Source organism: Crocodylus porosus, unplaced genomic scaffold (assembly GCF_001723895.1).
Source record: "Crocodylus porosus isolate Cpor-Errol unplaced genomic scaffold, CroPor_comp1, whole genome shotgun sequence".
NCBI classification, from domain to species: Eukaryota; Metazoa; Chordata; order Crocodylia; family Crocodylidae; genus Crocodylus; species Crocodylus porosus.
In genome coordinates this window covers 8,911,445-8,937,738 of record NW_017728927.1, presented here as the reverse complement: position 1 = coordinate 8,937,738, position 26,294 = coordinate 8,911,445, and the positions used below count along the sequence as shown (strand labels likewise).

The 26,294-nt window shown below is 42.6% G+C and overlaps 1 protein-coding gene across 4 annotated transcripts in view; it reads left to right on the top strand.

Moving 5' to 3' along the window:
- The window catches only part of EPN2 (epsin 2), a 57,773-nt gene that overhangs the window by 24,892 nt on the left and 6,587 nt on the right, over positions 1-26,294 (top strand). For 3 of the 4 annotated variants that reach the window (XM_019541906.1, XM_019541908.1, XM_019541907.1), the window contains exons 2-8: positions 2,435-3,206; positions 14,274-14,386; positions 15,829-15,921; positions 16,168-16,324; positions 21,473-21,646; positions 23,436-23,528; positions 24,446-24,661. In XM_019541906.1, the coding sequence (XP_019397451.1) occupies positions 2,612-3,206; positions 14,274-14,386; positions 15,829-15,921; positions 16,168-16,324; positions 21,473-21,646; positions 23,436-23,528; positions 24,446-24,661 (1,441 nt within the window). In that variant the 5' untranslated portion in view covers positions 2,435-2,611. The remainder of the gene's footprint in view (positions 1-2,434; positions 3,207-14,273; positions 14,387-15,828; positions 15,922-16,167; positions 16,325-21,472; positions 21,647-23,435; positions 23,529-24,445; positions 24,662-26,294) is intronic. The other variant, XM_019541909.1, reaches the window with a different exon arrangement.

Here is a 26,294-nt window from a genome sequence, read left to right as displayed (position 1 = left end):
CATGCCATGCATGCTTTGGCATGCAGTGTATTACCCCGGGGGCAGTAGCGGAGGCACTGTGCTGGCCCCAGCAGCCTTACCTGGGGTCCTGGAGGCCTCTCGGGGCTGCAGCTGCAGCACAGTTCCAGGTGGCCTGGTCCCGCTTGTCAGCAGCATGTGCTGCCCGTGCATGCACTGCCCTGTTTCTGCCCCCCCCTCCCCCAGGGATATCCAGGGGTCAAAAAATCCCATGGGGGGAAAAGCCCCAGAGCAGCGCATGCATGGACAGCATGCCCTTGCAGCGCAGAGGACCCCTGATTGTGTAGTATGCGGCTCTGCAGATGCGTTTGCGGCGCCATATACTGTACGGCCGGGCTCATCTGGACGTGCCCTAATATCTTACCCTCAAATCTTTGCAACATTTCCCACTTGATATGCTGGAGAGCGAAATGACAGTGTTTAGAAGGGGTTTTCACTCCAGACTCTGGATTTGCAGCGTGCAGGACTCTCTCCAGGAGCAGTGTGTAGTCTCTTTCCTATTCAGAGGGTGCTTTAGAGCTTGGAGTATCACTCAGTTCGATGATAGTTTCAAATTATTTTCCTGCGACTTGAATTTAAAGGAGTGTGAAGGAAAATGCAGTGATGATGCAACTTCCCTGGAGTCTGATTTTAAATCTTACGGCCAAAGATGAATTTTCTCAGCGAGAGAGGACTCGTTCATTGGTCTTGTTGTCACAGAGGGATTTTATTTGCTGAGAGCTGTATTTCTTTGTGCTGCTGTTCACCCGTAGGAGCCTTTTGCAGATCATGATAAATAAACGAGCTGTCTAAACTGAAATTTAATTCTCCCTTCATTTGAAATGGCATGATAGTAATCTGAAGAATGACGATAATGTTGGGCTTTCAACTGGTGCTTTTGTTCTCACCCACGCCTTTCACAGTGAGCTTGCTGCTTCGTTGGAGAAGAAGTGGTCTTGGAGAACTTAAAAATACTATGCTTGTGCTGCTACGGTGGTCAGCTGCATTACGGCATCACTATTAAGTAGTTTTAAAAATTGCCTTTAATTTGTAAAATATGTTTACAATAATGTTTTGACGAGCAGCAAAGTATTTTACATAGCATCAGAATTAGAGGCAGTTTACTCAAGTGACCTTCACTCCAAACCTTAACGGGTCTCTGTCGCTTGAAGTTTAGTAGTCTTCAAAAAAAGAAAAGAAAAGAAAAATGCTTTCCAGTTCCAAAGCCTGCCCTTGCGAGTAGTTTTGTTTTTACTATTCATATAAGGGGAAAAAAATAGTTTTTTTCATATAATGGAAAAAAAAAATCTTCTGTGCTGTGTGAAAGACACTGGTAAGCAGCTGAAACGGAGGGTTTGACTAGTGCTGTCAAATGTACCACGTAAAGGAGCTCCAAAAGCATTTCTCATCTAATTTGATGGGTATTATCAGGGTCACCTTGACTGCACTGTTTTAGTGCTTCTCCTTCTTGGGCTTCCCGTTGAAAAGCTCAGGATCTCTGTCTTGATATTCAAAACTGACTTTAGGTTTGTCCCTGGGCACTGCAGGAGTAAACTGGTTAGTTTATAGGAAATTTTCTGGCCTTTTCCATTTATCATAACCTCCTGCCCATGGCAGAAGACTGGACTTGATGATCTTGCAGGTCCCTTCCAGTCCTTCGATTCTATGATACTATGAGAGTTGTCAGGCAACTGTGTTTTACTTGAACAAGGCAGGTGAGGTTCTTTGGGTAAGTCTGATATCTTTTATTAGACCAACTCAAATAGTTGAAGGGTGTTTGTACCCAAAAGCTTGCAAAGAAGAATTTCTCCATCAGGCTGAGGAAGCATCTGGGGAAGTTTCTTCAGCCTGACAAAGGGTTTTTGTACCTGAAAGTGTGCAAAAACCTTTTCCAGCTATTTGAGTTGATCTCATAAAAGCTATCAGACTTACCCAAAGAACCTTGCCTACCTATATCCTTAGACCAACACGGCTGCAACCTGTATTACTTGAACAATGCCTGTTAACCAACAGAGGGAGGCTTACAAGTCAGACACAACTTACAAGCCAGTTGGATCTCAACTTTGGTACTTAATCTTATGAAAGGTAATTAGACACCTCACCCCTTTTACTGGCACAAGTGGGTTCTTTGATTTAGCTTTCCTTCATTGTGCGAAATTTTTTTTTAAATTAATCGGAATACTGTAAAGATCGTGATCTACCTTACAGTTCTATTGCCTTGGTTTAATTTATTCAGATGTGTTTGCTTTCAGCAGGTAATCCAGCCTTTGTCTGAAGTTGAGGAGTCGGGCTAGGTTTTCTCCATGTAAAATGTGTAAGGGGCCTGATTTTGAAAGCTGCTTCAGTTGACTTCCATGTCATTTGTTCAAAACTTTGGAGATTTTATTGATAAAAGAGGAATTAGTCATGGCTAATACGTTTTCTGTTTTCTTTACAGGTCATGGTTCACTGTTTCTTGGACCTTTTTCTCGAAGGGAGGAAATGATTTTCGTGGAACGAGGATCACATCAGTCACTGACACAGTCTTCGTAGTTCAGATGCTTGTACAGTAAAACAGATTTAACCATTTTCTGAGGGTTTTTGGGGGGGTCTGTCTTGTTGCAAGGAAAATAAAATGACGACTTCATCTATTCGGCGGCAAATGAAAAACATTGTGAACAATTATTCAGAGGCCGAAATAAAAGTTCGGGAAGCAACCTCCAATGACCCCTGGGGTCCCTCCAGTTCCTTAATGACTGAGATAGCAGATCTGACTTACAATGTCGTGGCCTTTTCTGAAATTATGAGCATGATCTGGAAACGGCTGAATGACCATGGCAAAAACTGGCGGCACGTGTACAAGGCCCTCACTCTTTTAGATTACCTGATTAAAACGGGCTCTGAGAGGGTGGCGCAGCAATGTAAAGAGAACATTTTTGCTATTCAGACCCTGAAAGACTTTCAGTATATTGACCGAGATGGCAAGGACCAGGGCATCAATGTAAGGGAGAAGTCCAAGCAGCTGGTGTCTCTTCTGAAGGATGATGAACGTCTCAAGACAGAGAGGGCCCAAGCCCTGAAGACCAAAGAGCGTATGGCTCAGGTGGCCACTGGCGTTGGTAGCAACCAGATCACATTTGGCCGAGGGTCTAGTCAGCCTAACCTATCTACTAGCTACTCAGAGCAAGAGTACGGCAAATCTGGCGGCTCCCCCGCATCTTACCATGGCTGTAAGTACAACCACGGGCTTGTAGAAAGATGGGTTTTTTGTCCTGTACGTCTGCACCTCTTCTGGAGCGTTTAGATTCTGACTTGCAGGATAAATGGATCTTTCTGACGTAATAAACAGATCACTAAGAGTTGGTGCGGTGCCTAAAACTCTGTAGTTTTACTGGGAAGCCCTAATACCTTTACCCAGGACTAGACTTAAATGCACGTATGGGAGGTTCCAGGGGGTAATGCAACCTGTTTGGGGCACAGTAATGCTAATAATCTGTATGTGTTTCTTGTAGTCGGAAGCGCAAGCAAAGGTTTGTCGTCTTTCTCATGTCACCCTTTTTGATGTTTCTGAAATCCTGCTTTAAAAATATCAGCATGGGGAATTCCCCTGCACCCAGCTGTTTGACCAGGTTTCCTTTTCTATTGCTGCTGTTGCATTTTTTTTTTTTTTTTAAATCATGAGCAAGGCATTTTGTTTTCTTTTTCCTGACTGCTCAACAAGTGTAGTTGTAACAGTTCGATACTTGGCATGCTCAATTCTGCACAATACCCATTTATAACATCAGGGTTTTGTGTCCAAATATCAATACTGAACTATGCTTCATTCTCAAAATAAATGAAAATATGATGATGTAGGAGGAATAGCTTCTTTGTGCGACTGTTTTGAGGGACTTCCTGTCATGTTACAAGGCAGCCTGGTTTGGCACTGAACACTGCTTAATATAAATAATGATCTGCTGAAAGCGGCTTTGGAGGAAATGTCAGTGGTTGCAGTATAATTTTAAAGGAAAATCTTTCTTTAAATGAGCTCTTATGAGTGTCTGTAAAGGAGATGACGTGGTGACTCAATTGAGCATCAGTTATTATAATCTTACATTTGTCATGCTCTTCATCCGAAGCACTTCTCAAATTATAAATATAGGGATTGCTTCAAGCACCATTGACACATGCCCACCTTTTGTGTGGAGGGTTTCAGCCATTTAGAAGCACATAGGAATATTTTTTGAGTTTAGGGCAGGCAGTAGAAAAAATGGTTTATCTGTTCAGAATTACAAAGAGAAGCAGGGAAAGTATCGCTACCTAAGCTGCTCTTTTTTTCCCCCCTTAGGCCGAAACCCATATCATGAAAAGAGCTGTGGGACCTTAAATAATCTCAAATATTAAGAACTTCTGTCTTACCAGAAAACATGGAATTCCCAGTGTCTAAGTACTTGATTATCCTTGTGCAGTATTGATTCAGTACAGGCTCCTCACTGTGTTGTGAGGGTATTGGTTTTTCTCTGTTCAAAATACTGATTTAACTGGAATATGCTTAGCTGGAAGATCAGGCAGCAGCATCTTTGTTCTCAGCTTTTGCTCTCTTATTAGAGTAATGCTTACCAAGTCACGCTAACAATGCCTTGGCTCTGTTCTACAAAGTTTTTTCTTCAGCAAATGATACAGCTGTGCCAGTTGTATCTTTCTTTTTATTTCTCATATTAAATGAGATACCAGAGGGTTCAAAATTTTTCTGGGCTGTATTTTTACTGCAGCAGAAGGGTATGCTGCTGAATCATTATTATTCATTTTAAGTTTTAGGAAGTCCTATGGTGTGCAAGTTGATGAGCATCAACTTCAGATCATACTTTCAATACACAGTGTTGTTTCAGTCAATACCATCACTTAAATCAAATGAATATATTCTGTATTTGAAGAACTGCTGTAGGAGGGGCAGGGTTTTTTTGTGTTCCTTCTCAGACATCCACAAGTAAGGAAAAATGGCAAGCTCCAGCTCTTTCTTATGCTCTTTACTTCCTGGGCTGTGAAGTCTCCAGCGTTTCATTTCTAATGAGTTAAGTACAGGTCGAACAGTACAGACCACAAATCAGTATATTTTTTAACTTGGTGGAGCTAGGCAATAGAAACACAGGAAAAGCGGAACCTATTTCAAAAGGGTACTGGAGGCTTCCAACTTCCACTCGGCAGTGCCCTCCTGGGAGCAAAGCCGGAGCTGCCTGGCTAAACCGTCTTGCCCCTGTGCTCAGGGACAGACCGACGCCACACTTGGGGTCAGGAAGAAATTTTACCCCAAGGTAAGATTGGTAGGGACTGTGGGGTTTTGTCCTCCTCTGTAGCGGACGGTGTGGCCCTCTGTCCAGGACCTACAACGTTTTCTAGAAGTTGGCTGCTGTGCTTCCCTGGCTTTACCTGTGGCAGGTTCGGGTGTTAGGCCTTGTGTTGTGTCACTGTTGATGTTAGTCTTATGTAGAGTTTAGATTTCATAGACATTAGGGCTGGAAGGGACCTTGGGAGATCGAGTCCAGCCCCCTGCCCAAAGGGCAGGAAGTCAGCTGGGGTCATAGGATCCCAGCAAGATAAGCATCCAAGATGATGGACTGTATAGGATGGCTTACATAGGGATTATCCTGCCTCAGGCAAGGGTTGTCTAGCATATGTGAAGCTGTCTGGTGGGTCATTGAGTTAACTGCTGAAGGGGGAAATCCCTGTGCGTACCAGAAACCCAGAAATGTAAAGCCTTTGCTGTTAGTGTTGCATTGATCTATGCCTAACAATGCAGTAGAAATCCTGATTGCCGCCATCTAGAAGAGTACTCCTATCAGTTACTTTATCCTTTCTTGTCATGCAGTCTGAACATATAGCTTTAAAAAACTGCATACCAGGAATGAAAGTTTTGTTTTGCAAACCCTTGGGAAAATATCTTCTTTGTAAGCAGTTACTGTCTATTCCAATAGGAAGTAATCTTTCTTACGCCTTGCTCTGCTGCCGATGAGCGCACGGGCTTCCCCTTTTAATTGGGAGACATTTTCTCAACCCATAGCATTTGAGTCTTGCCTCTAGAAAAATACAGGCCACTTACAGTTCATGCACACAGCGATTTGAATATTCATTAACTCGTTTTAATAAATTGAACTTTGGATGTGTCTTTTGCCTAAACACAAATTCGAGTTTCATCTGCTAGGGCGTGCATAATTTTAGGTGACCTCATTTGCTTCTCTCTTGCTCGACAGAATGTGTAGGAATTTTGGAAAATACCTTTTAATTAATTCCTACTTAAATACATTCTGTTTTCCTTCCCATTATCTGGCATGAAGTTCTTTATTCATGCCTTCTGCACTTGCCTCTTGATCATAAAAATAGGATGCGTGTGTCATAAAAAAAAAAAAAAAATCATAGTTTTGTGTGGGACAAATTATAGCAATAGAGACCATATGGTCTAACAGATCTGCTGCATCTGACTGGTGTCCTGGTCAGTTCAGCCACTGGCTTTATCAATATTGGGTAAGAGAGAGAACTTCCTATGCTCAATGTTTTTGTGTAAAACTGGAATAATGATGCATAACTACATATGGAAAGCATTTGGTCTGTGGTTATAAACAATATGCACTTAATATTATGATATGCTGTGTTTGCTGTAAAGCTAAGTTATTTAATTGACAGAAGACTAAGTTACAGAAAGGAGGTGGAGTAGCAATATCAGCAGCATGAGGGATAAGGCCGAACAAGAACAGCAGCTGGCGTTGTTCCATCACAAGTTCTCATGATTGTCCAATGTAGCAGGAAAGAAGAGGAGAGTTAAATGATTGGTAAAAGGAAAAGCTTGTAATTGGAGGTTTATTGTTTTCAACCAAAATTGTTCCTATAAGTAGTTCTGTATTGCATAGTTGCTCTTATTGCTTCGCTTCTTTCTCTCTGTAACATTTCCATTTCTTACAACTTGTAGCTCACATCCAGACTTGAGCCTGAATTCCCAGTGGCAGGAGAGATGCTGTCGTTGAAACAGTTTTACTTCACAGCAGAGTTCTCAATCTCCATTCTCAACTTGAGATATGCTGGAGCATTTTTTTAATGCTGCGTTAGTAGTCTCTGAATCCAGTCAGTTCTGCCCATAGGCAGTTTCCCCTCCTTTGGGGAAGTTTAACATTTTGTGATGCCATCTTTGCCATCACTTGTGTGTCTACCCAAGACAAGATGCGGTGTGTTTTCGGGGTTAGAAACTTTATCACAATGATCAGCACTTTGACAACAGAGGACTGAGAGGAGTCTTCCCACCCATTGGGTGCTGATGCAGGTCACTTTTTATACATTTGCATCTACCAAATGGTTTGGTGAAGCAGTACAAAAATCCCCAGTGCATGTAAGCCCTGCACCTCCAGAATAGGAATGAAGTGGAAAGGACCTCCTAGATCAAGTCCATTCACCTGCTATTTGCAGACGGCGGCTGTGTCCATATAAGATGCTTTACTGCTCCATAGATTAATCTATTGTGCAGAAAGTGTCACTGTTTACATGTGCAGGCACTTACTGCAGTGTAAATTTACCACCTGCATATGCAAGTGGTAAATTTATGGCGCAGTAAAACCAAATACCATGAATTGCACGTGTAGATTTGCCCATCTACTTCATATCTTTAATTGTGTCCCACACTTTTTTCCTTTCATTATTTTCCTTCCTGCAAATATTTGTTCTGATCCGTAGCAGTCCGTATAAAAGTAAAGAAAATGGAATGGTAAAGCAGAGTTGTTCGGTAGACTCCTTTCCACAAAGCTTTATTTCAGATATCCTCAAAGGCAGTGAAACTCTCGTGTTGTAAGCCTGGAGTAATTCTAGGGGAGGTGTTCAGCAGTATCCGCGTTTCATTAATGCTGACATCAGCAGTAGTTAATAAACACATTTTTTATCATTACTGTCTTGCGGCATCATCTTCAATGGAAACCCAAACATGTAGCATAAAACTACAAAAAGGCAGTCATATCAATAGATTCTGACATGGTATCATAAATAACTGTATTCTAGTTTTTGAGTTTGCTGTGCTTGATAATTTTCAGGCTTTGTATACTTACTTAAAGTAATCATATGACAAAATATGTGGAATGCCTAAGTCATTTTGAAAAGCTCTTAAATCCTTATATCCCTGCTGAAAAGACTTTTATGAAATCTTAACTTTTTTTTTCCAAGTCACTCAGATGCTTCCTGTTGGTTCTGGGTTACCAGCCTCCAAAACACAAGTTGCTTCTTGTCCCCCTACAGTGGTTTTTTGCCTCTCCATCCTTGCTCCTGATGCAAATAGAAACCTCAGGGAATAGCAGGAAAGGAAGATGAGGATTTGAAGTCTTTGGGAATGGTGGGTGAAAAGTCAATTCAGTTATGTAAGCTGCCCAAATACAGATTTGGGTCCCGAACGAAGGTCAGGCACCTGCATTTGAACATTTGGGTCTCTTATCTCTGCCACCGTTCATTCTTGCCGAGGTTGCCAAGTGAGCACATTGCTATCTCTTTTGGGGGGTGTTTTTTCAAGGGTGTATATAGTTCTCATGGGAAATTGACCATCTGATTCTCCACATTCATTTCCCCTAAGAAGCTGCACAGGGAATCTGGAGTTTCCAGGAAAAAATGTACTGACGATTACTTAAATGCAAGCACTGCTTTATAGCCAGCAAATAAATACATTCAACTGTTTAATACAGAATGCAGGGAAGGAGGATGTTGATTGTGATGGTATTTCAGATAGCGAAACATGCCTTAACCATCAGGCCAAGACCATCAACCATTCCAATTTAGTAATTTTAAAAATTGCTCTCTAAGCAGGGTGTTTAAATTGGGCATTAGGCTACAGGAGTCCTGTATTATTGCAGGGCTGTACTGGTGCCAGCCAGTTATTATCAGAATAAAATTGTACTAGCCGTTATCTGAGCCTGGTGTTTGACTTGGGGCACATTTGCAAGCACGGTACTCAGCAGCTGATCACATACTTTTGATCCATAATAGTCATATTTTGCAGATCACTTGGACATAGTCTGCTACCCCCCAGGTGTTCATGGGCCACAGGTTGAAAATCATGGTTGACCTGTTGCATATTGCTTAAGAAAAGTGACAACTTGGTTTAATTCCCTGGTAACACGCGCTATTTAGTGTACCACAGGAACTAAGAGCAGGTACAAAAGAGCACTGTTGTTCCTGTAATCAAGCTTTTGTGTTACATGAAATGCTTGAAGCATTTTTATTAAGGGAGGTGGGGGGTGTTAAAAAAATCATTGCTTAATTGAAGCAAGCCAGAAGGATCTGTGCAACAGTAGGTACTTTTTAAAAGGGACTTTCAGTGATGGTTTTGTGGTGGACTAGATGACTACCAGCTATTAAAAGTTTGCAAAGGCTGGGGGAGTAAAGGTTTAAATTGGTGTGCATGTGTACTGCTTTGTCCTCTGGGGGTTTATATCTTACAAATAAATGTTCAGGGTGGTACAGATGTCAAAGATCAGTGGAATCGATAAGGGCCAAAGGAGTTTGATCTCAGCTTTGACCTATAAATCAATCCCAGCTTTGTCCTTTGATGACAATAATGAAATAACGTGACGTCGGTAAGGGATTTCAAATGAAGTTGTTTTCTGATACTCAAAATCTGGAGTGTGACACACTGACTGACTACTGATGGAATTATGCCGCAAATCTGATCACCTGGCACACAGTGGCATTATTTGATGCTACTGTTTCTCTCCTGATATCAAAAATCTTGTTTTTTACCCCAGTGAACTCATAATGTGCTACGTTTAGAATCATAGAAAATGAGGGTTGGAGGGGACCTCAGGAGGTCACATCTAGTCTAACCCCCTGCTCAAAGCAGGACCAGCCCCAACTACATCATACCAACGAGGGCTTTGTCTAACTGGGTTTGAAAACCTCCAAGGATGAAGCTTCCCCCTACCTCTCTAGGTAACCTGTTTCAGTGCTTCCCCACCTTCCTAGTGAGACAATTCGTCCTAATATCCAACCTAAACCTCCCTTGCTGCAACTTGAGCCCATTGCTCCTTGTTCTGACATTTGTAGCTAGCGAGATCAGATACTTCCTCTTTGCCTCTTTCTCTATTCTGCTTACCGTAAAACTTGCTGATTATGTAGCCTGACGTTCAGGACCTGCATTGGCTTACTCATGGATCTTAGGGTGACACAGTGATGGTATTATTTCTATTTCTTTTCAGTCTTTATATTTGTGTAGTCCTTGGTTCCACAGTCTACATATAATAGCATGCCTGTCTCAAAAATAGATGGATTGTAAGGTCATTGCAATCTTTGAAAAGGATCCCTACCACAAGCAGGTGAAGACAGGACTTCTTTTTTCCCTTCTAAGCACCTGAAATCACTTGGCATAGAGACCCTTTAAAGAATTTCTGCCTAAGTATTTGCATAAAAATGCGAACTCTAATTGTATGCCATAATTGATTCCTCCCGCCCCCCCCATTACTGATTTAAACCATAATATAGTTCTCTGTCTCTGAATATTTTTGCCTAACCTAACAACATTTGTTAGAAAACTTTGGGGGTTTCTGGATGGCTTGTAAGTGTAACCACAATATAGCTTAGCCAAGAAATGATCAGTAAGTAGGTATGATGGACATCAGGGTAGATAAAAATCAACGATTAAAAAATGGATTTTTAAAATTTAATTATATTTTCCGCTTTTTTTTGTTAAGATGCTTTTTTTTTTGAAGCATATGAAGATAGCTTTAATTTAAGATATGTTAAAGCTCAAAGATATTATTATAACTTCTAATGATATGGACAATATATTCATGTAACCTTTTAAAAAAAAGTGTTATAAATGGGTCACAACAGGCCACGGACTGCATCAGGGGCCCAATCTTATGGGGTTTCTAGAGCTCTTCTATAGATTAGTACAGATTAAAGAAAACCACTGTACCCAGTGGGACTCAGTGCTCAGTCTAGAAGATCCCATTAAGCATCTCTGCGGTGCTTAGTTTCAGTTCTCAAATTGTGGATTAGTGTCTCCAGAGATAACATCCTTGTTAACAGCAGTATATGGAGATGAGAGCTAGCAGACCCAATTACCTACCCATCAGCCCTGGTTCTCTCTACAAGTTGGTATACACAGAGACAAGCCCGTACCTCTCTCTAAAAGTACAAAGTGTCAGGAAGTTAAATGAATGGAGGATATCAAACAGCAAGAATGCATTTTTTTTGCATGATTTAAATTGAGTATCCAGGTTATAGCTGTATGGGCCTACAAGCAAAAGGAAGCAAAACTCATAGTTTCATAGTTTCTCGTGGAAGAGGTGGGTTTTTTTTATTAGACCAATTGGATATTTGCAAAAAAACCCTAGCTTTTGGGCACACACACCTTTAATTAGGCATAGGAGAGAGCAGAGCTTGTAAAAGGTCTCCTAGGTAGAAATGACGGTTCATATTGCCACACTTCAGCTCTCCTGTGAAATACAAATCTTCATTTCTACCTAGGAGAACTTTTACAATCTCTGCTCTGTCTTGTGCCTGATGAAGGGCGAGTAGCTGCTGACTATTTTTGCTTAACCCAACAAAAGTTATCAGAAAACTTGGGGGGGATTCCTGGATGGCTTGTAAGCATAGCCAAAATGTAGCCTGGCCAAGAAACGATCAGTAAATACGTATGGCAGACATCATGGCTGGTAATAAAGACGTAAAGCAGAACAGGACCTAGCTGTTCACCAACACTGGAAAGTATTTCTTCATACTGTAGCTAGAGTCTTGGTGAGAAAGCAGGCCAAAGGGATTTATTACTAACAGCTAATATCCCACATGTGGCCTGGAGAAGCCTGAATCTTAAAATTCTCCGCCAGCAACAAAGCCGGGCTTACCGGGTCAGAATCGATCTATTCAGTCCCATCTTACATAAACATCTGAGTTAACTGTCATGTGCTACGGCATAAGAGATCCTTTGTGCAGCAGAGATACTGTTACTAAGGCAATAACCTTTCTACTCTATCCTCGCAACTAAAACGTGTTCTGCAGCCCTCGGCCGATCGAGAGGGACTGTTTCGATAACATAGGAATTTAAAAGTGCAGTGGGTTGTGGGGAATATGTTGGCCTCAAAGATAACCCTCCTGCTTTCATTTATTTAATTTTGCTTGCACGAACAATGCACCGATGACCTCTGCTGCGTGCCTGTAGTTTGGTGATGTTCTCAGAGTTTTCCATATGAAACCTTTTTCTTTTTTTTCATTTTAAATCGGTTCATAATATGCGACTCATCTAAAAATGGCCACGAGATGAATTTATTTTGCTAAAATGCTGTTTAAAAGTAAAGTGACTGAAACCACATGAATCAAATCGCTGGCAAAATCTAAAAGATGAGCGGAGGTCTCATTTATATAGCTTTTCTGTTAACTACGTTCGATTCCTGGCACTGATGAATGCTGGTCGCTGTTGGGAACAGTGAGGTAATGTGTTTTCTTGCCAAGGCAAGAATGTCATTCTGCAGCGCACTTTTTTGGCTGGGGTAGAGGGATGGGAAAAAGGGGCTTGAATGACTTGATTCCAGCCATTCTTGCAGCTCTCTAATGATTGGGGTGTTGCAACTGGTATGTCTCTGCAAGCTGGAGTTACAATGAACACGAGCGCTGAGCGGCTCTTTATAGGCGAAAATAGATCGAATAATAAAGGAGTTAGCTTAGTGATTCCCTGTCAGTGGAGCTCGGAAACCCTGCTGGCATCAGCTTCCTAGATATTCAATAGCATAGCTTAATAATGCTGGTGGGGAGAGGAGGGGAATCTTTGTGTACAGCATTCAGGGAAACCCTACTAGGATCCTTTCTTTTCCCTCTAGCCACAGTTGGGGCAGTTCAGTCCCTAGTTGTTTGAAGAGAACCACTTCATTAAAAAGAACAACCCTATTAATATTTTTGCCAAGCGCTGTTGTAAAACCAGTTACAACTCTTGCCACAAATCAGCCCTACACCCTGCCCAAGTGTCGCTCCAGTCCCTTTCCCTTATCTGATCCACTGCTCAGCTTTCTGCTCCATCCTGTGCTCCCTGACCAAGCTGCTGTTCTGCTCCCTGTCTGATCTGCTGCTCTGCTCTCTGCTCTCTGCCCTGTCTGCCTCTGTGCTGCCTTTTCCCTTCCCAGTTTGATATATGCTTCACACAGAAGCTGCCTGGCACCTGTGCTGCTGGTTGGCCACCACTGTTATAAGTAATCTTTGAGGGAGCACAAAAACTGTTTAATTATTGTGCAGTGATGAGCGCACTGGAATTCAGTCCCGCGTGCAGCATCTGGTTGCCTCTAATACAAGCGTCATTGTATAAAGACCAATGTAGAAAGAAACCCACTGATTCTTTTGGCAAGTAGTTTAACATTTTTGGTACTGTGGCATAAGTCTGAAACCTAATTCTCATCAGTTCATTTATTTCCCATGATTTCAGCAGATGTTACAACTGCATCTGCACTCCCTGTATTTTTTAAGCACCCCTGCGTACGAAATGGTGCAGCCTACCTTTAAAACCTATCTTCACGCTAATTTAAATTGTAATTTTTTTTTAAATTAGCATAATCTATGTGGATGAAAGGATCTGTGTTTTTGCAGAGACTGCATTTTGTAACCCTTCAGCGTGAATAGTTGACTTGTTTGTGTCTAAATACTATGAGTAGTTAAGAATAGTTCTTTTTTCTGCTCCGTACAGGGCTGGGTGTTATTTTACATAAGTGGGTGGTATCCTTTTTTACCCTTGTACTGGCTGACTTCCAGCAAATTCCCTTGCTGTATTGTGACATCTGAGTACTCCGAACATACAGCAAAGCGTGTCTTGAATGATCATTTACAGTTTATAAAGTCGGTGACCTCTCTCTCGAAGCTCTGATATGTTACAGCAGCCCATTTAGAATCCATTGCACCACCCGTATATTCAACATTTATTGACTTTTATCATCCTTCCTAACAAATCAAACTCTTGCTTTCGAAGAACAGGCTTTCTCTAATGTGATTGAAGGGTGCCTTCCATGTTTCTCCCTTTTAAAACCGTCTCAATTTGTTGACCTCCAATGGGAGTTGAATGCTTTAGGCTGTTTTGCATTCAACTCCTATTGGAGATCAACAAACAGAGACAGTTCGAAGAGTCAGGTTTGGTCAATGGAGCAGACAGCTCTCAGCATGCTTCACAATCTGACCCAGTTCTTGTAATGAAGGCCTTCCAGGAGCATCTGCACAGAAGTGGGACAGTGGGTTGAGAGACTGGAATCAAAAGTGCAAGGAAATGGCAGTAAGCTTGACACGCGGTCCCTTATAGTTTGATGTCTTTCTCTTCCTTTCAACAGCTACATCCCCTCGAGTGTCATCAGAACTAGAGCAGGCGCGGCCTCAGACGAGCGGAGAGGAAGAGCTCCAACTGCAGCTGGCGTTAGCAATGAGCAGAGAAGTTGCAGAGCAGGTCAGTACCCTGTGCAGGTTAGCTAAAATATCATTTGACTTCTCTGCCTACACTCATACGTTGCCGTTTGTCTTTCCCTGGAGGCAGCTTGACTTCACACCAGTTGTGAGTAGTGGGAGAGAGTTGCCAGTTTGGAAGGGGTTACCGTTTCCAAGAGGGACTGTGGACTCCTTCCCATTGAAAACGATGAGATGACAGCTGTTTGATTAGAAAAAAAATTTCAGTGGAAAAGTACTATTGTATGAACAGCTGAATCTGATGTAAATTCAAAATTCAGCTCAGTCTCAACTATGGAACTAAGTCATTTTTTTCCTGGAGTGATCTGGGATGTTTCCTTGTACAATACATTAGTGTGAAACTGAATGCCTCAATTTAAAGTTCTTATCTCTGCAAAGTGATTCCATAAAGAGGAAAGCATTCATCATTAATCAATAAAGCTAGAAAGAGTGGTTTTAAACCAAGTAGAAAAAATGCATTTAAATGAGTGTTGGGTATTTGACTGGTCAAATAAATTTCGGTCAATTGATTTGATTGGTCAAAAATTGTAAAAAAAATTGCCAATAGGTCCAAATAATACCCAGAAAAAGCACACGTTTTTCCATTAAGAAATGGGTGAAAAAATCATATTTGTTGAGAAAACTACAAAAAATGTAGGTTTTTTGTTAAAATTGCTATAAGCTTTGACCAGTCAAAAATATGGAGTCAATTGACTGGTAAATTGACAATATTTGGTTGGTCAAATGACTGGCTTGCCAACCCTAACTTAAATGGTTTGAAAAAGCTATAAAAATACCAGCTTTAGAAAGAGGTAGTAGAATCAAATATTCATATTTGACATGAACTTGTTATAGGTGGTTTATTTGTCTTCAGATCCAAAAAGGCAAGGAGTTGACTAGATAATCCGTTCACTTCCTTTTATATCTGAGAGTTGTACTAAATATGGACAGCGGCTGACAAAAGCCATGAAATCCAAAGTTAAAAATGATACATGGATTTAAACGATGATTTAAAGGGGCAGAAGAGTCATGCTTTAAGGTTGGAGTATCTGCTTTGCACTGTTTTTTGCCACACCATTATGAAGTTCTTATTATTTAATAAGTGTTGCTCATTTGGGGAAAATTGTAAATGAAACGTTCTCAACAAAAGGTTTCAACCAGAAATGTTGATGCAGGTGTAATGGTCTATTGCTGATTTTCATTGGGAGTCCGTGGGAGAGATGCAAAGGGAATTTCTCTCCAGTCGCATTGCATGGAGGGATCTCGGTGATCTGTCCTGGCAGTCTCAATGTCTGCGCCTCCATTGCAAGTTGCTCCAAAGGAAGCAGGGAATTGAAGCCGGCTTCCCGCACTAGTCTGATAAGGATCAGGGTAGAGCATGCTGTACCATCTTTATAGGCAGAGTTTAGGCTGATGGGCAGTACTGACAGTGTGTTTCCTTTGTAGGAGGAGCGCCTCAGACGTGGAGATGATCTCAGATTACAGATGGCTCTGGAGGAGAGTCGCAGAGACACAGTTAAAATTCCCAAAAAGAAGGAGGTAATGCCTTCAATTAAGAAATTCCTGGATTATGCTTCAAAATGCTTCAGCACCATAAGCATCTAGTCTAATACTGAGCTCTTGTATGCTTTGGGGTTGCTTTGTTAATAGGATTCTTCCATTTATGCACTTTTAACCCTGGGTATACAGAGGAACAAAAAGTTTCCTTGTGACTTCATTATGCTGGATATGCTACTACCAGTTAGTAGTGCTCTTTATTAAAGCGTAAAATGTTCCTACCCCCAGCATACGACTTTGTTGGATCTCATGGATGCTCTGCCCTCGTCAGCACCGGCCCCCCAAAAAACAGAGCCCTGGGGACCCACCGCTGTGGCAAACCAAACTGACCCCTGGGGAGGAACTGCAGTGACAGCTACCACCTCTGATCCATGGCAATCATTTGGTAAGAACAAAAAGTGCCTGAAGAGAGGATTACATAGAAAAAAAATCTTCTGGTTTTTTCTGAGTTGTTTTCAAAGCTTTTCAGTAGGGTAAAGGACGTCATACTCCACAATGTAAGTATTTTGCTCCATCTTGGTGGTTTAAAAAAAAATCTGCTAACTAATTGAGAAGAGAACTGCAGTGGAAATTCTGATCTGTCTCGTTTGATTGTTTATAGTTCTTTGCTCAGAAACGGTAAGGCTGTTTTAAGTTTCTACCCCAAGGGTAGAAGAGTGATAACTGATACTCCGTTTTCCCTTTGTGCACCAGAAACTATTTGTCTCATGTTGGGGAGATGTTCATGCTCCAACTTGTAGTTGTGCTCGGTATCCAAGATTAAGCAACTATATTAGGCAGTGTTGGGGAAGTAGGTAAAGTTGCTATAATTAGTAGGGCTGTAGCAGTGAATTACAATGTGTTTAATACTGTTATTGAGAGAGGCTGCACTGATACCGACTTGCAAGTTCAATTGTTTAAATGACTTTTTTGTGATTTACAATTACGCTGATTTGAATGTTAATCGTTTACAAAGCAATGGTGGTTCTCAACTGCAGAAACCCAAATGCAGATACACTTGAAGTGACAGTTGCAGACCAGCATGTCAAAGAAAGCTACAGATACTTTTTCTGGATGTCTCCCCATTTCTTTCTGTCACCTATGCAGGATGCCTTGCAGCAAAGTCCTTCTGGGGTTGTCAGTCCTTTAGCAATTGGAAGCCGGGTCTCAGAGACAGCAAGATGCTCACAAAGCTATTTTTTCTGTACAGAAAGAATCACAGTTTCTTGCAGTGACTGCTCAACCTCTCATCTTTGAGGGCAAAACCACAGCTGCTTGTCGTCATGGGCAAAGGGAGGTTTGCCCTTGTCCTGAACACCCACATTTTTCTTGGCTTCCTCTGCTGCAGGCAGGTGTTTCCAAGCCCTCCTTCTAGAGACCGTTGGGAAAAGGTTAATTAAAAAAAACCCTTGTAAATGACTGGTTTACATTCTGGAGCATATAATTTGGGTTGGTTGGCTGAGCGCCATGGCTACGTATTTGCCAGAAACTTCCTGACTGGGACTGACTTGCTGCAATTCTATGAGGTTTGCAGAAATGGTAGAAAAACCCAGAAAGAAGGAAGGCCAGTTTGCTCCCTTTGCAAATCCTCCATCACTGAATGCATTTATGTTTTTTGTGACCAGTAACACCTAGTGCAGTGGTTCTGAAACTTGTGCACGTACCCCTGGGGGTACACACAACATCTCTGGGGGATACGTGGAAGAAGTTGTGTAATGGTGGATTTAATTTTCATTATAATAATAATTGGCGTTTAAGGGGTTAAAATATAAAATGTATGCTGATGGGCTACACAGGCAGCTGATAAATCTGGGAGGGAATATGCAATAAGAAAAAGTTTGAGAACCTCTGGGCTAGTGGTTTTGGACCAACCAGGAATCATTTCGTGAAGCAGGAACCGGGCTTGCCTGGCATGCGGCTAGATGCACTCTTCTCTTCCAGCTAATCCCTGAGTAAGCAGGAAGCAGATAGTACAAATGGTTCATGTTGTAGCAGCTGCCACTCTTGGCCACAGAGCTAACCCATCACTTGTCCCATTCCTCATCAGATACCTCAAGCACAAGAGACATGTTGGATAACCCTGTCCCTCTACTACCCATCTAATTCTGTTCACCTCGTATCTGTCATCAGTGTCAACCCCCGTATTTGTTTGGCTGGTATTAGACAGGCTATTGGTTGCAGTCATTTTGAGTAGTTATGGCTTGTTAAATTTGAGATTTGGAGCTTCTAGCCTCTTGTATCTTCCTTCATGGGCTAGAGGTGACTTCTTCAGCCCCCCCCCCCCCCTTTGCCAACTTCAAGCTTCATGATTTCTATCAGAAAGTAGGGGAGCACAAGAAAAGCATAAGTACCAGACCTCTGGTCCTGAAGCACTGGAACAGGTTACCTAGAGAAGTGGTGGAGTCTCCATCCTTGGAGGTCTTTAAAGGCTGGCTGGAATGAGGATGGGGGTGGTCTTGCTTTGAGCAGGGAGTTGGACTGGTTGTCCTCCTGAGGTCCCCTCCGTCCATCATTTTTGTGATTCTGTGACTTCCTAAGAAGCCAACAGTATTGTGTCCAGAACCTTGTCTTTTTGAATATGATCACGACGGCTCGGTGGGAAAGGAGGCGGGCAGAGATGTCCAGCACCGTTTTAAACTGAAAAGGAACTTACTGCATGAAGTGGTACTGGAAAGTATCTTTCTAATTCCAGGGGCACTCAAGGTAGGCAGGAAAAAGATCCAGTGGAGCAAAGCAGGGAAAATCAGGCTCGGCCTTCTGGAAAGAGGGGTGTCTATGAATATAGTCCTAGCAACACTCAGCCAGGAAGAAAGGTGCGACTGATGGCACAAATATGTGACCAGAAGTCATGATCTTCTGAGAGAGGCGCCAGGCATTGCTAGTCCGTTCTGTGCCTGGGAAGCCAAATGGAGACCGCAGAGCCCTGTACCACTGGCAGAAGGAGGAAATGCTTCAGGCAGGAGTCTATCATCCTGATGGGCAGGGAGCCGCGGCCTCTTGCACAGCTTCTCCAGCAAGTTCGATCCCGAGCTCTTCCCTTTCTGAATCTATTATTCCTGCCCATCCTGTAGAAAGTGATTTGATTTCTTACTTAGCCCCAACTGATGCTAGGACTCTTTTCCCATCCCATGTGGCAAGGAGATTGCCGTTGTGATTGTCTCAACTCCAGCTGCTCTGTAGGAAGCAAGTCAGGGATGGGAGTATTAGCATTGAAGCAGTAATTTATTCTCACTTTGTGCAACTGCATAGCTTTTGGGCCAGCCACAGTTTGCTGTTTTAGAAACAGTGAAACACGAGATCAGAAAAGGTCATTCACAGTTCCGGGGTTTTAAAACTAAGACTATTCGGAAGATTTTTTTTTTTTTTAATGGAAAATTTCATCCATCTCGTGTTTTAAAATACAAGCAAAAACTTGTCAATGGCTGGTAGAGTTGCAGCTGTAGCGGTTCCTTTTGCTGGCTCCCAGCTTTATTAATGCCATTAATAAAAACCCCTTGTTCTAGCTTGCCAGTTACTTGGCTCCCAAGGATAGTCTTGAAGATGTCAGATTTATGAAACCGATGGCTAGTTAAACAGTGACTCATTAAAACAGAGATTTTTAATCCTGCCTCACTGTGCTGTGGTGTTTCAATAGAGACAAAGGGGATGTTGGGGGTGAGGAGGGGGGAAGGTATCTTCCTAAATGCTTCAATGTTGTGATCTGTCGCATGAAAGAAAAGGGTTTTTTTTGTTGTTGGGTTTTTTTAGGGGGGTTTTTGTTTTTTTTTTGAAAGCTTCCGTTTATGGGAAGTCATGTCATTAGCATTTCTCACATGGACTCCTCTATCGTAACTCAAACCAAAATGCAGATGAAGGCAATCTAAGAACTGGAACGAGAGGAGCTGCATTGAGTTGGAGCACTTCTGCATTTCCTGCTCTGTAGCTGGAACAAAACCATGGCACCTGTTGATGAAAGTGAGCTAACAATGGGAATTGGAAGTCGTGCTGGTGAGCACGTGTCTCCTCGTTGGCTGTAGCAATGAGTATTGGGGTGCTGTTTTGAACAACTGAGCATTTGATTGTGGACTGAAGCTGGCAAGGTGATCCAAGGTGATGCAGCTGCCTAGCACAAGAGTGGCTCTGTCCAGTTCTCACAGTACAGAGCAGGGCTCTCATACATATGCTTCCTGCTGGGAACGAAACCTCGGTTTGTCTAGAAATCTGATTTTTGGAAAAAGGATGCGTGTGAACACACTGTCTAATTAGAAGAAAATTGGTCGCCTCCGTGTTGCGTGGGCAGGTGTCAAAGCAAAAATATTTGCCATATCTCTTGGTTATGTAAAGTAAAAGATTCTTGTGAGTAGAGATCCCATTCACATGCCCTGTGCTAGGGTGGGAGGCTGGAATAAACCATAAGTTGCGTTCACATTACCTATACTGGCAAAGTGCATGGTCCTGGCACCGCTGAAATCCAGTGTTGACTTCCTCAGTGAAGCCAGGATTTGAGCCTGGGGCAGGGGGAATGGAAGGGATGACTTCTTGGGCTGAACCTGGGTTATGAAGAAGCTTGACTGGTTACAGGAAAGGGTGATGGGGAGAGTATTTATTTGGAGAAGAAACTGGGCAGCAGCTGTACTGTACAGGGGACAAATTGCTGCTCTTCTGTATTTTGTCATATGCTCTTTACGGTCTCAACTTTCTTCTGTGCTGTGGGATCCCAGTGAGGCCCCAACCCGGGTCAGTCCTTAGCTTCTCTTGAAATATAGATCGTTTAGCCATTATGGCCTGTATGGGTGAAGAATTACCTATTTATTCCATTAAACATGGGAATCCTAAACCTCAATCAAAACATTAGAACATAACTGCACCAGGGGGATGTGGGTTGAGGGTGGAGGACTATTGCAACCAGCAATGATAGGGAGAAGGCAAGGATGACCAAGGAACAGAAGGGAGATGACTTGGAGAAGGCCTTTGGGAAGAGCAGAGTAAGAAATGGGGAAAACCGTAGTTCGGGGAAGGTAGAATAGGTCGGTTATTCTTTTACAGAATTAAATTCAGTGGAAAAAGAAGGCAGTTATAAAGGGACTCCTGTTAAGCCGTTAGGTAGGGTTTTTCCTAAAAGCTGCCAGTTTTTGCACAGAAAACGTTGCTTCTTTTAGATATTGCCTCATTGAAACACTTCCCCCCCCCCTCTCCCCCCCGAGTTGACTTTAAATATAACCTGGGATTTTCCTGTGTCATTTCCAGTCAATCTTGATTCTCTGCTGTGGGGAGGGACAGTCTGCTCAGAAAACCCCCCCAAGCATATTCATCCTTGTCTTGGAATTACAGGTTTAATTACATGCCCAAGTGGGAGGTTATTTTTATAGTGCGGGAGTCTTCCGCAGAACCTGCTGTCAGCTTGGATGGATAGCACGTTAACGCCTGTGTGCCAACAGCAACTCATGTTGAACAATTTGTTTCACCATTGTCTTAGTGTTTACCTTGCAGGGATAATTTGTACCTGGAGACAAGTAATGACCTAGGAAAGCTTTTCAGAGTGAGATTGTGTTTGATCTGCGGTCTCTTGCTCCAGGTGCCAAGCCAGCGACTTCTGCTGACCCTTGGGGAGCACCAGCTGGATCCACTGCTCAGCCTCTCCCCAAAAACGTAGATCCTTGGGCTCCTTCTCAGTCATCGTCTGTGGCAGCAAAAGCTACAGCAGATCCTTGGGGACCAGCACCTGCAAACAAACCTATTTCTACTTCTGGTAAGAGGCTGTGTTAACATTTGACAACTATTTCCTAAATGAAGGGAGCCCAATCCCTTTTAAAAATTTTTTTTAACTGGGGGAGTTATTTCTCTGCCTCCTCCAGGTGATTTCTAAAATGGATCAGGTAAAAGAAGCCATTGAACTGAAGGCTTTGGGAGTTGGCTTGTGACAGCAAGGAAGATTGCAACAAGGAGAATATTGTGTCGTCGTTTTGAATTAGAGTACCGAATTCACGTTTCACCTTGTCCATGCTAACTCCCTCTTTCTTTGTGACCTGTCTCTATATACATCTGACACATGAATAAGCCAGGCAGCTGGAACTGCCTGGCTGCCATTGACACCCTCGATTGTATGACCAGCTTTAGCTTTGGTTAGGTAAAAAATGAATTTTTGGAAGCTAGAGCATTAAACCAAAAGCTAAAAGCAGCAGTCTTTTTTTAATTTGACCTTGTAGTGCAGAAGGGTGTGTCCGCAGATGTGGCTCATTAGTTCTGCATTTGATCAATGGCCAGTGTTCTGGGGAGGAGATTTTTCAAGGGCACAAGTGGGAGTTTGGTGCTTCTCTGCCCTTTGGGCCTTTGCAAATCTGTCCCTCAAAGATATTGCAGCAAGAAGCTGCTGTAACTCCTTGCTAATGCCGTCATTCTTCTAACTCCCGCTAGCCTCAGATATGCCTGGGTGTTTTCATGTTGGTATCATGACTTTCTGCGCAAATGGGTTTGCTGGCATTCATTCATCTGCACATAATAAACAAAGGACTGATAAGTGGTATGATATTAAGGTCAAGTCTAATCTCCTTTTCTATTGGCAAAGGAAAATAATTGGATCATTGTGGAAATGATTCTGAAATCCGGGTTTTATGGAGACTTTCCCTCTGGCCGGAAATAAATAGTGTCATTCAGAGCGTGGAATTTTGCTTCCGTTCTAGCTTCGTTGTTTTATCGTCACGAATTGTTTACTGATCGTTTGTTTGCTGGAAGCTTAATGTCAGCTGATAGCAAGAACATATTTCTTTTAAAAAATAACTGTTTTTCAAATGTCCATGCTCTGTTAGATTTGGAGTAATGATTCCTCTTCAGGTTTATGGGCTTTTCTACCTTCCTTTTTGGTTAAATACATCTCCCTACCTAGTGGAGGTATTAGAACGGCTAGGTGTCCCTTTGCTTAGTGCTGCAGGTCTTCTCTACATACAGTACTGCGAATTACCCTTTGTTTTGCCTTCCCAGTTCTTTTAATATGAAAGCAGGAAGCAGAATTGGGAATCTAGTTCTTACCCCAACTATGGCCATGCTGGCACTTGTTGCCTTTTCTTTGTTACGCCTTCCTTTTCTCTCCATGCTTGCAATCCCAGAATATAGAGAATTTGTTTGTCATCGCCACAGCTAGCTGCACGAAGCTTTATTTAAAAGCTATAGTCAGTAAATGTACCCTTGTCTTTCGGGCCACAAAATTACTACTGCTCTGATTTCCCACAAATAATGTTTAACTGGCATTACCTGTCAAGATTCGAAGGGCACTTAACTAAAAATCTGCATGCAAAGATTTGCCTCGGACCATTTCCACAAATGGCTTGTAACACTGAACAAAGAGGGGCAACTAGAAGTATAAGTAAAGGCCATATAACAAGGAAGTAGCAATACTTGTAGAGCTTGGGCTTGGATAGCAGCAGAAGCTCCCCTGTTGACCTTAAATGCTGTGATTCAACATCGAGAAATGGTTTAGAAATGGCTTTTAATAGCACTGGAGCTCGATTTAATGACAGCGGTCTTTTTGTTACCTTGAATAGGAAGTTCGTCTTTTGACCTCTTCAGCAATTTGAATGGTACAGCTAAAGATGACTTTTCTGAATTTGACACCCTTCGGACTTCCAAGAAGCCAGGTACGGATCAAATAAATACGCAGCAAATGGGTAGTTTTTGTAACCATCTTGATAGGAAGTTTATTTTAAAAAAAAAAAAGTTCCAAAACAAAAAAGATGCAGTTTCTTTCACAATGAACAGATTTAAAACTGTTATATATGCAATGGAGCAGTAAAAGCCAGATGTTAACAAGCTTCCCTTTGCGTAGATTCACAGGGCTTCTTAAAAATAGTCTGGTATACCCCAGAACTTGATTCAGTTACCTCTATATTGAACCCAGTAACTTGTGCTTGATTTAAATGATCTTCCAGTGCATTTTTCATATGAGTCATAATTAGGTCATGCCTGTGGTAGAAAACAGTGACATGCAGTAATCTGACAGGCAGTTTTGTAGACATACAGACTCTTGAAGTTAACAGTAATGGAAAAATTAGAAACTTTGTTTTCTTGAACACTTTGATACCACTTAATGAAAATTGTCAGTCTGAAACATAAGCAGAAGGTGCGTGAACTGGCTTAACAGTTGTTCAAGTCCCTTTGCAACAAGAAATGTCAGTGAAGGGGCTAACACAGCAAGTTTATAATTGATGGCTCTGAATATTTTTCAGAGAGGCTTTTATCTGTGTCTACAAACGCTAGGAAGTCGAGGCCAGGTGTATAAAGCTTTGTTTATATTGCATCATATCGTAAGGGGTGTTTAGCATTGAATATATTTAAATAACCAGCTAAAATGGAACGCACATTTTAAAAGTACATTATTACTACTGGTATGTAGTTAAATTTAATGGCAGAATGAAATAGTTTGTTTCCTTACTCTTGTAAAAGAGCTCTGATAACATGAATGCGTAAGCAGCAGACTTTACTGAACTGTAGCATTTAGTAGATTCCTTTTTTTTTTTTTTTTTTTTTTTGGTTTTGTCTTGTCCTTTTCTTCCAGCTGAGTCTGGTTCCAATTTGCCATCCCAACACAGTGGTACAACAAGTCCTGATCTCTTTGATTCTCAACCCACAAACGTGACATTGAGCAAACAAAATGCAGCTCGGAAAACCCCCGAGTCCTTCTTGGGCCCCAATGCAGCTTTGGTGAATCTTGATTCATTGGTGTCTAAGCCACCACAGCCTGTTGCTTCATTAAATCCATTCTTAGCTCCAGGTATGTTACAGTATATTCCTCTCCACCATATAATTTGCTTTCCCATTTTATCTTCTTTCCTGGTAGAAGCAGCCCTCCTTATCTTGGCTTAATTTACGTCTTGTACTTCAAGCCGGGCCTGCTTTTCTAGACAAAGATGGCTAGCAGGTTTTGCTCCATATTACTTAGCAGGGAAGAGGCAATGTAGTTTTAGGGACTAGGACTTGGAAGGACCTGCGTTCTTTTCCTGGCTCTCCTGATGATCTGTGCTGCCATGGGTATGTAATTTACCCTCTGTGTGCTCTCTTCCTTTCCATAGTCTCTCTGGCCAGTTTAAATCTCAAACTCTTTGAGGACAGGAATCTGTATGAATTTACTACATGGTTGGTGCCTCAGTGTTACTACAGTCTGTATAATAACACTGCTGATTTTAGGATTCTTTATAGTTCTTCCCCTCTTAAGTTAGTTATCTGTGGGGGAATCTACATGAGACGCTTTACTGCACAGTAAAGCAAATTACTGCATAGTAAGTGTCACTGTCTGCACGTGCAGACCTTTACTGCACAATAATTTGCTCTGTTGGGCAGTTAATTTGCTACCTGCAAATGCAAGTAGCAAACTAACTGCCTAGTAATTACTGCACAGTGAGGCATGTGTAGACGGCCAACCAAGAGCAGATTTGCTTCCAGTCAGCTGGGCAGCAGGGACACCCTGCCGGAGCCTGTACAGGGACAATGCCCCCTGTCTCGGCAGCAGGGAACTCCTGGCCCCAGCTCCGCTTCGTAGTCTGGAGCTCCTTGCATGGGGAGAGTTCCCCACCCAGCCTGGAGCTGGCTGGGACCTGCCTCAGACCAGGACAGTTCCTGGCCAACCTCATGCTGTGCAGCCAAGTCTGCATGTGCAGTCTGGACCTGGTTGGGTACTGTTCTGTTTTGAACAGTACCCAGCCAGCTCTGGGCTGCACGAGCAGACTTTCCTGCATAGCACGGAGCTGGCCTGGAACTATTCCAGTCTGGGGCAGGCCCCAGCCCTGCAGCTTTTTCCCAGCCTTATTCCCCAATTGAGGCATGGGCCTTGGCAAGAGCTGTGGGGGGATCCCTACCCACCTAGGGGCCTGCTACAGGGCAGGGGGCTGAGACCTGCCCCTCCCCCTGCAGCTTCTTCCAAACTCCCTGCCCTTGATCAGGGTGCTGGGACCAGGAGCTCCCTGCCTTTGGGGCAGGGGGACATTGTGCCTGCCCCAGTAGCAAGGAGCTCCTGGGGGCAGGGAGCAATCTCAGTCCTTGCCAGGAGATGGTCTAGAGCTCCTCCTGGCTGCTGCAGGGGGCCAGAGCAGGGTGGGAGCAAATCTGCTCCCAGATGCATCCATGTATAGATGCCTGCCCAAGGTGGGTTTACTCTGGAGCAAGCCCATCCAGCAATATTTGCATGTGTAGACATGCCCTGTATCTCTTAGTTTAATATCATAAGACCTGATCCTTGAATAAACCGTCAGGCTCAGGAGGAGCCCATTGCAGGTTCCTTGCAGCTCCTGGGATGAAACCTTTGGTAGTCATACATGCATGCATTTTTCCCCTGAAAGCTGAACATAATTGCTAAAAATGATAATCAGTGCTAATAAAAACTGCGGAGGAGGAGGACCTGTACTGAATAG